The sequence below is a fragment of the Musa acuminata genome, chromosome BXJ3-8 (assembly GCF_036884655.1).
Source record: "Musa acuminata AAA Group cultivar baxijiao chromosome BXJ3-8, Cavendish_Baxijiao_AAA, whole genome shotgun sequence".
Classification (NCBI taxonomy): Eukaryota; Viridiplantae; Streptophyta; class Magnoliopsida; order Zingiberales; family Musaceae; genus Musa; species Musa acuminata.
In genome coordinates this window covers 13,562,914-13,577,500 of record NC_088356.1, presented here as the reverse complement: position 1 = coordinate 13,577,500, position 14,587 = coordinate 13,562,914, and the positions used below count along the sequence as shown (strand labels likewise).

General features: G+C 42.3%; 1 protein-coding gene across 3 annotated transcripts; it reads left to right on the top strand.

Annotated features, from left to right (window-relative positions):
• Positions 1–148: 148 nt before the first annotated feature.
• On the top strand, positions 149–11,184 carry LOC135644860 (transcription factor GAMYB-like). Of its 3 annotated transcripts, none has more exons than XM_065162791.1 (4): positions 149–263; positions 1,265–1,638; positions 9,336–10,338; positions 10,487–11,184. In XM_065162791.1, the coding sequence occupies exons 2-4, from the start codon at positions 1,273–1,275 to the stop codon at positions 10,789–10,791; spliced, it is 1,674 nt and encodes a 557-aa protein (XP_065018863.1). In that variant the 5' UTR covers positions 149–263; positions 1,265–1,272; the 3' UTR covers positions 10,792–11,184. The 3 variants fall into 3 exon arrangements, with proteins under 3 accessions (XP_065018863.1, XP_065018862.1, XP_065018864.1); XM_065162790.1 differs by having other exon boundaries at positions 169–314; XM_065162792.1 differs by lacking the exon at positions 149–263 and adding an exon at positions 446–564.
• The last annotated feature ends 3,403 nt before the right edge of the window (positions 11,185–14,587 follow it).

Sequence of the window (14,587 nt, the reverse complement as noted above, 5' to 3'; positions counted from 1 at the left end):
GTATATATATATATATATATATATATATATATATATATATATATATATTAAAATTTATATCATCAATGTGTTATTCTAAAGATTGAAAGGATAGATATGTGAAAATGCCCAATAAATACGCAGTCACTTTAAGAGTGTGTGAGAGAGAAGAGAGGGGAGAACAAAAAGAGAGCGATCCCTCCCGTTTCCGGCTCTCGCGCTCGTGTATCTCGGGCGGATTTGGTTAAATCTCCGACCTTCTCTCCTTCCCCTCCTCCTTCGGGGTAATTCTTCGGATCTTCGACGAATTGGGCGTTCCAAGTTTCCAACTTGGAGTACTTCCCCTCCCTCTCCGTTGCCTCTGCACGCATTTGTCCGGGTTTTCCAGCTGATTTGGTTTTCCGAGCTGGAGTAGGGTTATTAGGGTTGATTTGGTTGAAGCTGCTTTCATCTTTGTTGCTCGTGCTGATTTCCGACGGCTTCTTGATCTTTCCTTCTTTTTCTTCCGAGGGGCGCTTTCTTGCTGAATTTTGTGCTTTTAGGGAAGATGGATTAGGTGCGTTCGAGGTTCAATTTTGCTGAAAGGTACAATTTTATGCGTAGTGGATCATCGTTGATTTGATTTTTCCACACCTCATGATCCTTTTTGTATTCGATTCTGTTCTACGAAACAATTTGGATGGTGAAAATTTTTTTTTGCCTTCTTGCGATTTGAAAAGGAGTAGACGCTTCGGGGGCACCCATTTTTGGCGTCTTCGCATCTTGGTCGATGCGAAATGACCGAAATTTTTAATTGATGTCAGTACTTTTGTTCCTTGGTTAAGAATTGTTGAAGCTGGGTTTCTCGCTGATTTAACCTTGACGTTGCTCCAGAATTTTCTAAATATCAGTTTGTTTATGAATCCCTTTCTTTCTGTCTACTCCGTAGCAAACTAATTTGATGTGCACTAAGGTTTCTTGATAGCCAGTTAGATCTCTCTTGGAAGCTTTGGGCTTTAATCTTCTGCCATTGTATTGTGTCCCTTTTCTTCTTGTTCGCGAAGCTTCATTTTCTTTTCTTGTTCTTTATTGCTTTGAACGTCTTACAAGTTGTGATTAATTTCTGCTTGCGGTATGTTCATTTTAGCGTCGTTGCTTGAGCCCTCTCTTTTTGTGGTTGTATTTGCCGAGTTTGGTGACTTCCGAAATTTTATTTTTGCTCCATTGTTTACTATTCACCCATTTCGTCCTTATTTCATTCATTGCTTATATGATTCGAACATTTATAAACTATTTCTGGGTTTAGGTTCTAAAATGAATAGCTTGCCAAATGATAGCGACAAGAGAATGATACCAAAGGACCAGATCGACTCACCATCAATTGAAGAAGGCAACAGTTCAGGTTCATTGAATGGAGGAAATCAGGTTTTGAAGAAGGGACCCTGGACTTCTGCAGAGGATGCAATCTTAGTGGACTATGTTAAAAAGCATGGCGAGGGAAACTGGAATGCTGTTCAGAAGCACACAGGACTTTCTCGATGTGGCAAAAGTTGTCGTTTACGCTGGGCTAATCATCTCAGGCCAAATTTAAAGAAAGGTGCCTTTACACCAGAAGAGGAGCAATTGATCATTGAACTCCATGCTAAGATGGGAAACAAATGGGCTCGGATGGCTGCATATGTAAGTCTTTGATTTTCTTTCTTAAGCATGACGTGTTTGTTCAGAATGTCCTATAAAGCTCTTCATTTGCTAATGCTTCCGCCATGGAAAACTCTTTTGCTGAATATTGTCATGATAATTTCCTTTGGCATAAACAACTATTAATGCAATTTTCTTGTTAAATTAGGCGCTTATGAAGTACTAACAATTGATAAAAGACTAGCAACGGCGGGAAATATATTTGATATACTTTATAATGTTTCAAATGCCATGTTAGATGTCTTCCAATTTCTCATCTTCAGTAAATATCAAGCTGAGCCAGGGGACTTATATTTTCATATAAGATTACATTAGGTTCAGTACCCTTTTTGACAAGTTTAGTATACATTTACTGCATCTTGAGATTTTTCTTCTTTTATTTCTTTCTTTAATTAGTTTAATTTTTTTGTAAGGTTGACAGCTTACTCAAGTTGTAGTCTGACTGTGAAATCCTATCTCCTCTCTTCTTCACCCAACTCCCTTTTCTATCCTAGTTTTAATCCCTTCAAATTGGAACCTGTCTCAAAACATTTGGAGTTACTGATCCCCTGATGATTAAACCTATTCTAAATAGGAGTTTAGTGTTTATGGTGTTTCCCATTTCAGGGACTTGACACCTTTCTTATTCCCTACTTGTTCATGTTCCACTTCTTGATATAATGTGCTTTTGGTATATTTCAATGTGCAATAATAATTAGAACAATATTCTATGTGCTTCAATCATGGACTTAGTCATAATAATTTCTTTATATCTTATGGGTCTCTTCCAGATAGAAGTTGTATGGCAATACTTCAAGGTTCAAACAATTAATGACAACTGCAGGTAAAATCTAAGCTAATATTGGAGCCAGTCTACTCAAAATAATCATTTTAAAGGTTTAGAACAAGCAAATCAATGTATTATTGGTCAAGAGATCTAACGTCTAATTGCAAGATATCAAGATACTTAGTAAATTGGCACCTTATTCATTCTTCATGTACAAATGATCTTTAAAGCATACAAAGACAGACTTTCCATATAAACCAAATGCCTGATGACCAGTTGGGCAGGAAAACAAATCTTGTTGACTTTGCACATTTTGTGCTTGTGTAATTAATCAATTATGTTTCAATTTTTTATATCTAGGATGCTTGAGTTGCTAAGATAAGTATGGAAGACGTAGATAATAAACCTCAATATTCGAGCAAGCCTGAACATTAATTATATGATTATCCTGTCATGTTAAATATATTATAGAAGTTAAAGCCAAGGTTCACAATTTCATGTACTGATACTGCATTGGTCATCGGACCAGTAAGGTATCAGCCCGAACTAGTGTATCGAGTGTTTGTATGTAGGTACATACTGAACTTGAAAAAAAAAATCCTAGAAAATAAAAAAAAAGAGAGTAAAAACTGGAACTATTCAGAATAGAATCTGTATATGGCAGTGCCAACCTTGTATTGAGCAGGAACGAGCTTGTATGGGCATACCAGGTGGTATTGGCTGGTACAAGTCCAATACCGGGTATACCACTTAGTTCACACTAGTCTGTATTGATAATCTGTCAGATCGGTAAATATTGGTTTGGTGTTTTAGGGATTACTAGATGTCTCTTTTGTGCAAAAGTGAGCTTTCTGGATTGTGCTTGTTGCCTAGTGTTTTGCATGGCTAGTTAACCATCCAATTGAGAATTCCTATCAATATTAGTAGTAAGAATCCAATACCTCTAGAAAGGTTGAGGGGGAAGTGTAGAAGAATTATAAGGTATGTATCAAGATCCATTGCAATCCTTTGTAACAATGACTCTGCTATAGAGTCAAAAGGAATATTCATGTGATGTGTGGATTCCTATGGTATTCCATGGTAGTCATTATAGGTTATCAATGATGTCTGTGAGGACGAATAAGCTTTGTCACGAAATTGTTAGAAGTGTTGGGAAATCTTGGGGGCGACATCACATGCGCAGAGGAAGAACAAAAAATAAAATTCCCAATTCCCAAAGATATGTTCGTCATCGTGCGAAGATTGATGCGTAAAAATCCGCATAATAGAAAATCACGTGTGAGATAGATTGTGTTACCTAGGGAGATCGTATATCCTTGAATCCCTGCAGATCTCTAGGAGAGGGTCAAGGAGGTCCAGCGCCCTCCTCTCTAGTGGTGATCCACATAGTTGAGTTGCGATGACGCTCCTCAAAGCTCCAGGCCTGCTCTGAGGTGGAGAGGGGGAGGAGAATAGGAGAGGAAGAAAAAGCTCTAGCCTATAAACTATTGAAGCCCTCCTATTTATAGAGGTCCCTTGTCAACTTAACCCTAATGGATCCTCCCCTATTAGGTATTGGATCTTCATCCAACTACCTAAGCCTCTTAGATTAGTAGATCTCTATTCAATAATCTCTCATGGGCTCTTATTTGATCACATCCATAGGATCCAATAATTCAGGGGCTTATTGGATATCCAATAGGATAGGGGCTTCAACGGATATCTTATATCCGAACCTCTACTCATCGCAATGCCTACAATATGTGTGTGACCCTTTAGGCCTAATATTGAGCTAGCCGTGAGTCATATATGTCAGTAGTGATTTAAAAAGCGTTAGGCGCCAAGAGGTGCTAAGGTCCAAAAACGCTCGAGGCGTTAGGCGCTAGGCGCTAGCCCGAGCGAAGCGAGGCGCTAAAATATAAAAATATATAATATAATTAATAAATATAATTATTTAAATTAAAAATATGCTATTAAATTAAGAAAATCAAGTACAAAATCACAATGTAACATTAATAAAAAGTCTTAAAAATTAAAACAATAAAATATTACATCAAATCTATTGAGTTACTCTGTACACTTGCTATTTATTTTGAAACCTAACAATAATTTTAAATAAATAAAAATTAATAGTATTAAAATCAAAATAATATATTATTAATCTAATAAATAAAAATACTATTATTTGTATACAGTTAGCAATATACTGTTAATATATTGTTAATAGTATAGTGAGAAGAGTGTGAAAAGATCGAGGCTGTTGAGGCAACGACAGCGGTAGCAGGTGACAGCCGTAGCTGGAGCTGGAGCGGGAGTGGCGAGCGATGGTGGCAACGGGAGCGGCGAGTGATAGCGGGAGCTACGAGCGGCAGCGGGAACAGTGAGCGATAGTGGGAGCGGCAATAGCAGCAGCGAGTAGCGATTGTGGCAGCGACGGGCAGCGATTGTGGCAGTGGCGAATAGCGACAGTAGCGGCGAGCAGTGACAGCGGAGTAGAAATCTCGGTGGAAAAATCGTAAGTGTTAGGGTTGGGGAAGTCGGGGAAATCCCGAGAGGGAGCCTGAGATCGATGATTTAGTTGGTTCGATTGAACCAACTAAAGCATCGGAGACCAACCAGACCTAAAAATCTGGTTCGGTCGCTTGGTTTAACCCAGGCGCTCGCCCGAAGCGCTCGACGCCTGGGCTCGGGCGATCGCTCAGGCGACGCCTCTTTGAAGCGCGTCGCTTGGAAATGAAGCGAGGCGCTCAGGCCTCACCCCTTCTCGCCCGAGCGCCTAAGCGAGCGCCCGAGCGCCTATTGTAATCACTGCTTGTCAGAACTCCTTCTGGCTCAGTGAATTATTATCTCCATAATAATTCACTCGACTCATCGACTGCGGATGTACTAGGCCACTACGCCGTAGTCCCCAGACGATACAGGAGAATCCAATCCGTTGGATTTGTCTGTCCTCAGTTACTATGTACCTATAGTCCCTCATCCATCTAATATCCCAGAGATCGTATACCGGGCATGGTGCTGTCAGACCCATACGGTTTCTACTCGAGTCTCACTCTAATCGGATTCTCTTGAAGAACTCTTTCTCTTTCAATCCGAATGACCTTGGCCAGGGATTTGTCTGAGAAAGAACACATGAGATATTCCTCTTATAACACCGAAAGTGGATGATCTTCTATCGACATTCAATAGCCCTCGTAAGGTTGACTACCACTCTCGATGATCGGCTGTACTAGATCTGGGACATCCAAACCTATGAGTCTGGTATCAAAAAGTGGAGCACTCATACAGGACATCCTTGGTGTCTCAAGTCTAAGGACTAGATACACCACTGGGACTACGGAATCGTTGTTTGACAATAAGGCATCATCAACCATTCAGTATTTCGTAAGCGGATCAATCAGTGAACTCATTCCTCAATGAGCACCTGTATTGTATCCCTAGTATCCCCACACAAGCAACTATGAGATCAGCTGCATCCATCATATGGACGGATATATAACACACCAGTATGTCCGGTTATCTCGATGTCCCTCTCATTATCATGATCTCATCACGATCTGATTCTCATTGCACAGATCCAAGGACATCAAGATATATATATATATATATATATATATATAACAAACAATATAAAGTGATAAATGTCAAAATATAATAAGCAAAAAGACTGTGTGTCAAGTCACACGTTTCGTCACTCACGTGAATGACTTGCAGGGCACATATGACTAGCAAGAAGATGCTTACAACAAGAGCATCTCTACTTCAATTATAACGAATAAAATACATAGTTTCACTGGAATAATAAAAAAAAATATAACTATTCAACTCATATGCCCCAAGGGATTTAGTAAACTAGCATTAATTTATGATAGGTATAACACGAGGGAATTTATAAAGGATTTCTGTCTAAAATTTCCATCACCGAACAAATCCTACCAAAAAGATGCTTAACAGTCTTCAAATACAAGTTCCCCACCTATTAGATTCATGTTACAACTTTGGTGATTTTCACTAGTTTTCTTGTTTTAGCTATAAAGAAATCCTACTTGAATAAGAGCCTCTTCTTTGCTCTATCTGTTGTTTGAGCTAATAATCTGTTTCCTCTTGTTTGAATCAAGAACCCTTCTCTGATTGAAGGAATATGGTAACACGTGTTTATGGTCCGGGTCACATCATAACATTGACTAGCAACGAAATGAAGACTATTAAACCCCATTTTGATCTTGTTTATTTCATTTAGTCCCTGTGGTAAGTGAAAATTTTGTTTAGTCTTGCTAGCTTAAGAAGCCTATCCACTAAAAAAAAAAGCCTAGGTTAAGAATATAGCTGACTGACAAGCCTAGGCTGGAAACTTGTCCCTTTTTATTAGTTCCAATGAGGGCCAATTTCATTCAACAGGCTTGTAGGGTTCATAATTTGCAGTGTTGGCCAGTTTTAATAAACAATGATCAATATCATCATTGCCCAAGACTGATCCAATTTTGGTTTATTTCTCAACCTTACATCCAGAAATTTATCAGAAACAAATTAGTTATTGTCAATTCTACAGAATTTTATACATTTTATACTCATTGCAACCATTGTTGTTGTTGTCACACGCCATTAATACAATGTTCGTTTGCCACCATTGTGTAAGATAGAAATGATTCGAGGAGAGGTGAAGATATGGCAAACAGTAGCCATCAATTTTTAAAGAAATAGAGATGTGACTTTCAGAGAAGGAAGATATTATACAATTCATAATTAATTTAAATTCCGTAGGGGGCTCTCTTCAATCTCAGATATTGTTTTATATTCTTTTAGTGTTTTACTAGTTTTACTATTTTATCCTTTTAATCTTGATTTTATCATTGTTAACCATTCTCAATCCCATATTAATATTGCAAACTACGGTAGGTTATAAAGAATATCTTAACTTTTAGCAGAAACTTGAATTTCTATTTAATATATGAAACAATCAATCATGTGATCTAACTTTAAATAGCTATTATCCATTACTTTGTTATGTCAAGCAAGAACATTTTGTCTTCTGATGTTAACCTTGACATAGAAACTGCATTATTTTTTATTAGATTTGATTATAAACATTATAAACAAGGAAAGTGCATGTTTGTTCAGCTGGTTCATTAGGTTTGATGAGCCAGGCTTGGTTTCACCTTCCTTAGATTTTTGCTTCGTTTGGTTCAATATGGACTTGGTGAAGGAGAAATCTAGCTTTATAAAAGATTTCAGAAAAGTTTATTCTAGGAAAAGAAATCAGCAAAAAGTCATCTGTTAATTGGCTTAGAGACTAAGATTTGTGTGAAAAATTGAAAAGTCTTTTGGACTTTCGAGGTGCTAACCTTGAGACTCTACTTTTGTATTAAGTGCATTTTACTTCTCTGCTGTGATAAATTGTTTCAAAGTTATTTAGTCTCCTAGAAGTTACATTTTGGATTTTTAAGAGGCATACAAGTTCCCTAGGAGATTACTCTTGGGAATCATTACCTTCACTGATTGTACTAAGATCCTAGACCCCTATATATAATGGAGCTTGTTACTGGATGAAACACTTCAGATTTGAATGAAAAAAGCTTGCATCTTCTCTCTTCTAGTTTCTTACTCTCCTCTCTAATCTCACTCCTCTTGCTCTCTTGCTTTCTTGTTCTCTTTCTCTCTACTTCACTACCTTGTTCTACATCACTTGGTTTTCCTATGCTTTCAAGACTTTCATTTTCTCAGATTGATTGACTATGCAATGTGTAAGTTTTTAAGAGTTTATAGTCCACTGTTAACATCTTTAGATGTTATATTTCCGTAGTTGTAAGGTCAAATATTCTAGAATTTACCAAACTGACCATGACTTGCCATATCATCAGTATTGGTTGACAGCTAGCTAATGCCATGCAGCATCTCGAAGATTCTAGTTGGCTGCTACACTCTCAAGGAGTCAGACCTATGTCTTAACTATGCTATATATCTATCCATATCTTAAGGTCATATGCATAACCACATTTTAAGTTTTTTCTACTACATTTTTATTTAACTACAAAATACTGATGGTTCAAATTGTTTGCAATATTCATCATATCTAATACATTTGAATAGCATGCTTCTAGGTACTTTCTGCTTACAAAATTGATGCTACCTCGTGTTATCTGATTCAAATAGCCATTAAAAAAATGAATACTTATTGGGTGTCCAGTAGATATTCCGTTGATACTTCTTTGGAGAACTTTGTTTTCGTAAATGTTTATATTTGATTGTACTAGGAGCATTTTTAGTTATGCATATTATGCTTATAATACATCAAACTATGTTTAATGAAATTAAAATAATAATATTTTTTAATATAAGTGGATGTTAATACTATCATCAGTGTTATATCACTACAAGTAATTTCCTTCTTAATAAATGGGTTACTTGTTAACCACTTCGTAAGATCTTAAGGATATCTTCTATGATTTTAAATTAAGTAGTAAGATTTGTTATGTATGATGTTGTTTATGTTTCCCTTATATTACACTATCTCTGTTAGATCATATCATAGTTTTATGAGATTAGATGTTTGGCATATTTGTGTCATGCAATATTGTGTATCTTGTATTTTTATCCAGACTTTATAATCCTTCAACCATGATCATCATTTGGATGCTGAACTGGCGATAATGCCTTGGAATTGTACTGAAACTAAATTGATTCATTCACCTTGAAAATGTTATTTTAAATAAATAAATATAATCCTTCTACATTAAATTTTTTGAGTAGGATGCTGTCACTAATTTCTGTGCATCTCACTTGAGATACTCTTTCCGATTATATTTGAATGATTGAAGTTCCAAGTTCACCTTCTATATTGTTTTTGACATTTTTTTATTGTTATAATTTAAGCTTATAATTTTAGGTTTTGGTGTCTTCTATCATGAATCTGTAAATTATTTCAATTCTTCTTCAGCTGCCTGGCCGCACTGATAATGAGATAAAGAACTATTGGAATACACGAATAAAGAGACGCCAACGTGCTGGTTTGCCTCTTTATCCTCCTAATATATGCTATCAAGTTTCTTGTGAAAATCAACAAAGCAATCATTCTAGTGATTATAGTTACAATGAGAAACAGCCTGATGAGTTCTTGCAAGGAGGCAACTTAGACATTCCTGATATTGTATTTGACAACTATACCAATAATGGGTCTTTATCCTATGCACCATCATTTCCGGATATAGCAGTTAGCAGCATTCTAAGTCACAGGTTTGGGTTTCAGAACTATGCCTTGCCAAATCCCCCAGTGTGTTGTGTTGAGCGTCCTGTTGAGACTGAACACGTAGTCCCTGCTTCAAATGGTACTGTTAATGGTGGGTGTCCTAGATTGGATAATGTTATTTTTGAGCCTTCAGGAAAGATGCAAGAGTCATTTGGATTAAGTTGTCTCTATGATCCTGATTCCAGCAGTGATAGTCTGGCACATCATGGAGGTGCAATCCCTGGTAGCTGTGCTTCTCTAAATGATACCTTCTCTGCTTCTAGTCTCATTCCTGGGACTCTGAAGTTGGAGCTCCCTTCACTCCAATATACGGAAACTGATAGTAATAGTTGGCTTGCATGTTCATCCACACCTTTTGATTTAGTCAATACATATGTCAAATCTCCCCCAACTGCCTCATTGCAAACTGACTGTGTTTCACCAAGGAAAAGTGGTCTGTTGGAAGCATTGCTACACGAAGCGCATGTATTAAGCAGTGCAAAGAAAGAACCCTCTGAGAAGATCTCAATTTCTTTTATCACACCAGCTGAGTTGGCAGATGGTCCAAAGTTAAGTATCAATGATTTGAAATTGGTGGAACACAAAGATCCAGTTTCGCCCTTGGGTCGTTCTGCTGCTTTTGTATTCAATGACGGCACCCCTCTGATCAGTGGCAATTTGTTAGATGAGTTTCCACATCCTCTGGCTCCTTCAAGTAAGCATGAATCACAATCGCATCATTCTTCTTTTCCCTCTTTCCTTTACCTTATTATTTTTGTGCTGGTAAAAATTATGTTTCTTGTTTTATTTTCATTAGTAAAGGACATCTAGAAAATTCTTTCTTCTTTTTTCTGTTTTTGCAGACTTAGACAGTATTTTGGTGGATGCTGAACATGTTTCTTCTCCAAATTTGGGGGAGCAAGACATTTCACACTGTAGAGATTCCTTTAGGCCTGATGCTTTACTTGGATCAGCTTGGCTTGAAAATAGCTCTCAAAATGCAATAGACCATTCTGTCTTCAATGATGCGATATCAATACTTTTGGGTCAAGATATGTGCAACGAGTACAAACCTGTACCTGCTGAAACATCATCCGGAGTCATGCAGGGATTTGGGCTCGATTCGTACCCGTGGAATAATATGCCTAGTGCATGTCAGATGCCCTAAACTTCCTTGAGGTCTTTTGCAGCACATTCTTCAAAACTTATTTACATTTCAGACATTTTTCTTTCTTGAAGAATTGCCAGGATAGAGATTTCCAAAGCTATGTGTATAAATTCCTGTTACTTCCTATGTTTCCGTCTGTCCGTCCATCCATCGAGGCAGGTCAACTTGTTTGCTTGGTTGCCAATGACACTTACTGGTAGACTAACTGTTGTTTCTATCTCCAATTGTTATAGTTCAATAAAAATTCTGGTTAGGGTATCAACTGTATCTGGGAGGCCTGAGGATTGGTTTATGTTCCGTTTGTTGTTTGTATGCTGTTGTAACACCCTATTTTCTCAGATGATCAGTCAGATATGGGAATTCTTGTTTGTTTTGAAACTATTTCAAATTTAATTTCTTGTAGTTTGTCGATGTCCAAACTTGCACAGCTTGTCAACCTTCGGCAGTTTCTTGGTAAATTAACTGCTTTAATTTTGTTATCCAACAACAATTTTAGGCCATTCTCTGCGTTCTATAATGTATTGCCACCTGCATAGCTTAATATTTATAAACTAATTTTGCAAGTTTGGAGCAACTTCAGTCTATTATGTTGGTTGAAATTTTTGATGATCTGAGATGGCTCAAACGAGAGGTGCCGATATGAACAATCGACGCACGTCATCGCCATGGGATACTTTTGTCTCTGACATCACATGTCATTGCCATCCGGAGAGAATATTTGGTGGATATGCGCCCCCCCCCCCCCACCCGACCATTTAAGTGGCTAGTTACAGGGCACATGACAGCATAACATGATAACTATCTATGACGGTCATGAAGTGGAGACTAAACACAGTTGGTGAAGGGTTTGGTGTTTTGAGCTTGACTCGATTGTAATATAGGTCGAACTTAACCTTTCCGTACTTGGTTTGCCATTATTGGCATACTCAGCACGACGCTATTTTATATCCCTTGATCAGTCAGTACTTGGTAATCGGAAAACTGAGCAGTATAGAGATTTTGTATAGGAGGTAAACACGGTGTACCTTTAGCCTTTTTCTACTCGATCTCCGTGTTATATTTAATATTAGATTTTTGTGTCTAATTATAAGTTTCCATCCATGAGTAGTGGGTTCTGTTACGGTAAGTAACTTTTTAGCCGTGACTTCGGGGTTGACGTGACTGGTTCAGGGCTCCAAATGACTCGGATCAGATGTGGCTCCCTTTGAAGTCCCGGGGCGGCGGATGCGGGGGATCTCGCTGGGAAACTCCGCCTTGTCGAGCAAGCTTAACAGCGGTCGGGTGCCTGCACACAGGTCGGGTCGGTAGCTCGGCCCGACCCCTCCGACGATCGGGTCAGTGGGGAGAAAGTATAGTATTGAGAGATCGGTCCCCCCCCCCTTTTCGGTTGGGAGCCGGGGGGTATTTATACAGGGGGTTTGATGTTACCTGATGGGCCATCCTGTAGGAGGAGGGTCGTACCTCTGATGGCGTTTGTCGTCGTCGTGGGCGTTGCGTGGAGAGCCGAGCTTCGGCAGGGTGAGAGGAGCGTCGGTCAGCCGAGGGGGTCGTCCGGGTACGGTGGGTGTGGGCGCATGTCGTGTCGTCATTAACGTTCGTTCTGGGGCAGTGTACCGCACAGGGTGTTCGACGTGGGGGGTGTATTACGTCAAATCCGGGGTGTCATGTCAGGTCAGTTTTTTACCCCTATCATATGCCCCACCCGAAAGGAGCTATGCGTCGGTTCTGCATGTGGGGAGTCCGATGCATGGCTTCCTACTTCAGGCGTGCTATTCGTGTGGGTCTGAGAGGCGCGCCGTAAATGGATCGGTCGCGTGAACGCTTCTTGAGCAGCGCTAGGCCGAGACACACAACTCTATCGGGAGGCCGAGCAAGGTTGGACTCGGGGCCAATAGAGCCGATGAGGATCAAGAGCCGAGGGCCGAGGAGCACAACGCAGGCGGGGTGACCGCACAGGTGAGACTCGGGATGGCGTAAAGCCGAGGGCCGAGGAGCACAACGCAGGCGGGGTGACCGCGCAGGCGTGACTCGGGATGGCGTAAAGCCGAGGGCCGAGGAGCACAACGCAGGCGGGGTGACCGCGTAGGTGTGACTCGGGATGTCGTAAAGCCGAGGGCCGAGGAGCACAACGCAGGCGGGGTGACCGCGCAGGTGTGACTCGGGATGGTGTAAAGCCGAGGGCCGAGGAGCACAACACAGGGGGGGTGACCGCGCAGGCGTGACTCGGGATGGCGTAAAGCCGAGGGCCGAGGAGCACAACGCAGGCGGGGTGACTTGGGATGGCGTAAAGCCGAGGGCCGAGGAGCACAACGCAGGCGGGGTGACCGCGCAGGTGTGACTCGGGATGGCGTAAAGCCGAGGGCCGAGGAGCACAACGCAGGCGGGGTGACCGCGCAGGCGTGACTCGGGATGGCGTAAAGCCAAGGGCCAAGGAGCACAACGCAGGCGGGGTGACCGCGCAGGCGTGACTCGGGATGGCGTAAAGCCGATGGCCGAGGAGCACAACGCAGGCGGGGTGACCGCGCAGGCGTGACTCGGGATGGCGTAAAGCCGAGGGCCGAGGAGCACAACGCAGGCGGGGTGACCGCACAGGTGTGACTCGGGATGGTGTAAAGCCGAGGGTCGAGGAGCACAACGCAGGCGGGGTGACCGCGCAGGCGTGACTCGGGATGGCGTAAAGCCGAGGGCCGAGGAGCACAACGCAGGCGGGGTGACTGTGCAGGCGTGACTCGGGATGGCGTAAAGCCGAGGGCCGAGGAGCACAACGCAGGCGGGGTGACCGCACAGGTGTGACTCGGGATGGCGTAAAGTCGAGGGCCGAGGAATACAACGCAGGCGGGGTGACCGCGTAGGCGTGACTCGGGATGGCGTAAAGCCGAGGGCCGAGGAGCACAACGCAGGCGGGGTGACCGCGCAGGTGTGACTCGAGATGGCATAAAGCCGAGGGCCGAGGAGCACAACGCAAGCGGGGTGACCGCGCAGGTGTGACTCGGGATGGCGTAAAGCCGAGGGCCGAGGAGCACAACGCAGGCGGGGTGACCGCGCAGGTGTGACTCGGGATGGCGTAAAGCCGAGGGCCGAGGAGCTCAACGCAGGCGGGGTGACCGCACAGGCGTGACTCGGGATGGCGTAAAGCCGAGGGCCGAGGAGCACAACGCAGGCGGGGTGACCGCGCAGGTGTGGCTCGGGATGGCGTAAAGCCGAGGGCCGAGGGGCCGAGTAATACGACCAAGCGGGCTGGACTTGAGGATGCGGCCTCGGGCGCCACACAGCTGAGGAACACGGCAGATGGTTGGGCCGCGCCGCGGTGAGTCTCGGCAGAGATTTGGCCGAGGCGCTTGGTGCAGGTAGGTTGTAACCGAGGTGATGGCCCCGGGCGTAGCACGACCGAGGCGATACTTGGCTTTTGATCAGTGTTTGGTCGTTTTGACCGTTGTGCTGGCGCGGGCAGCCGGGTCGCCTTTTGCCTGGGGAAGATCAAAGGGCCACGCCTTTTGGGCGTCGCCGGTTTTCGAGGCTGATATGATTAGGGGCTCCGTACTTCGCACCGTGCTGTGATTAAGAGTCGTGCCAGCCGAAGTTATGGCGATGCGGCTTTTGCGTCTTCGCAGCGCATCTCAGGAGGGGAAGGGTCGCCGCTTCGGTGGGAAACGGGCTATAAATAGCGCTCAGTCGGTCTCTTTCACTTCTTGGTACCTGCATTCGCTTCGACCCCCTCTTTGGGTGACTTAGCCTAGCACTCTTCAGCCGCCCTGCCTTCCCAAAAGCTCGGTAAGGATGGCTTCCCCTCCTTCGT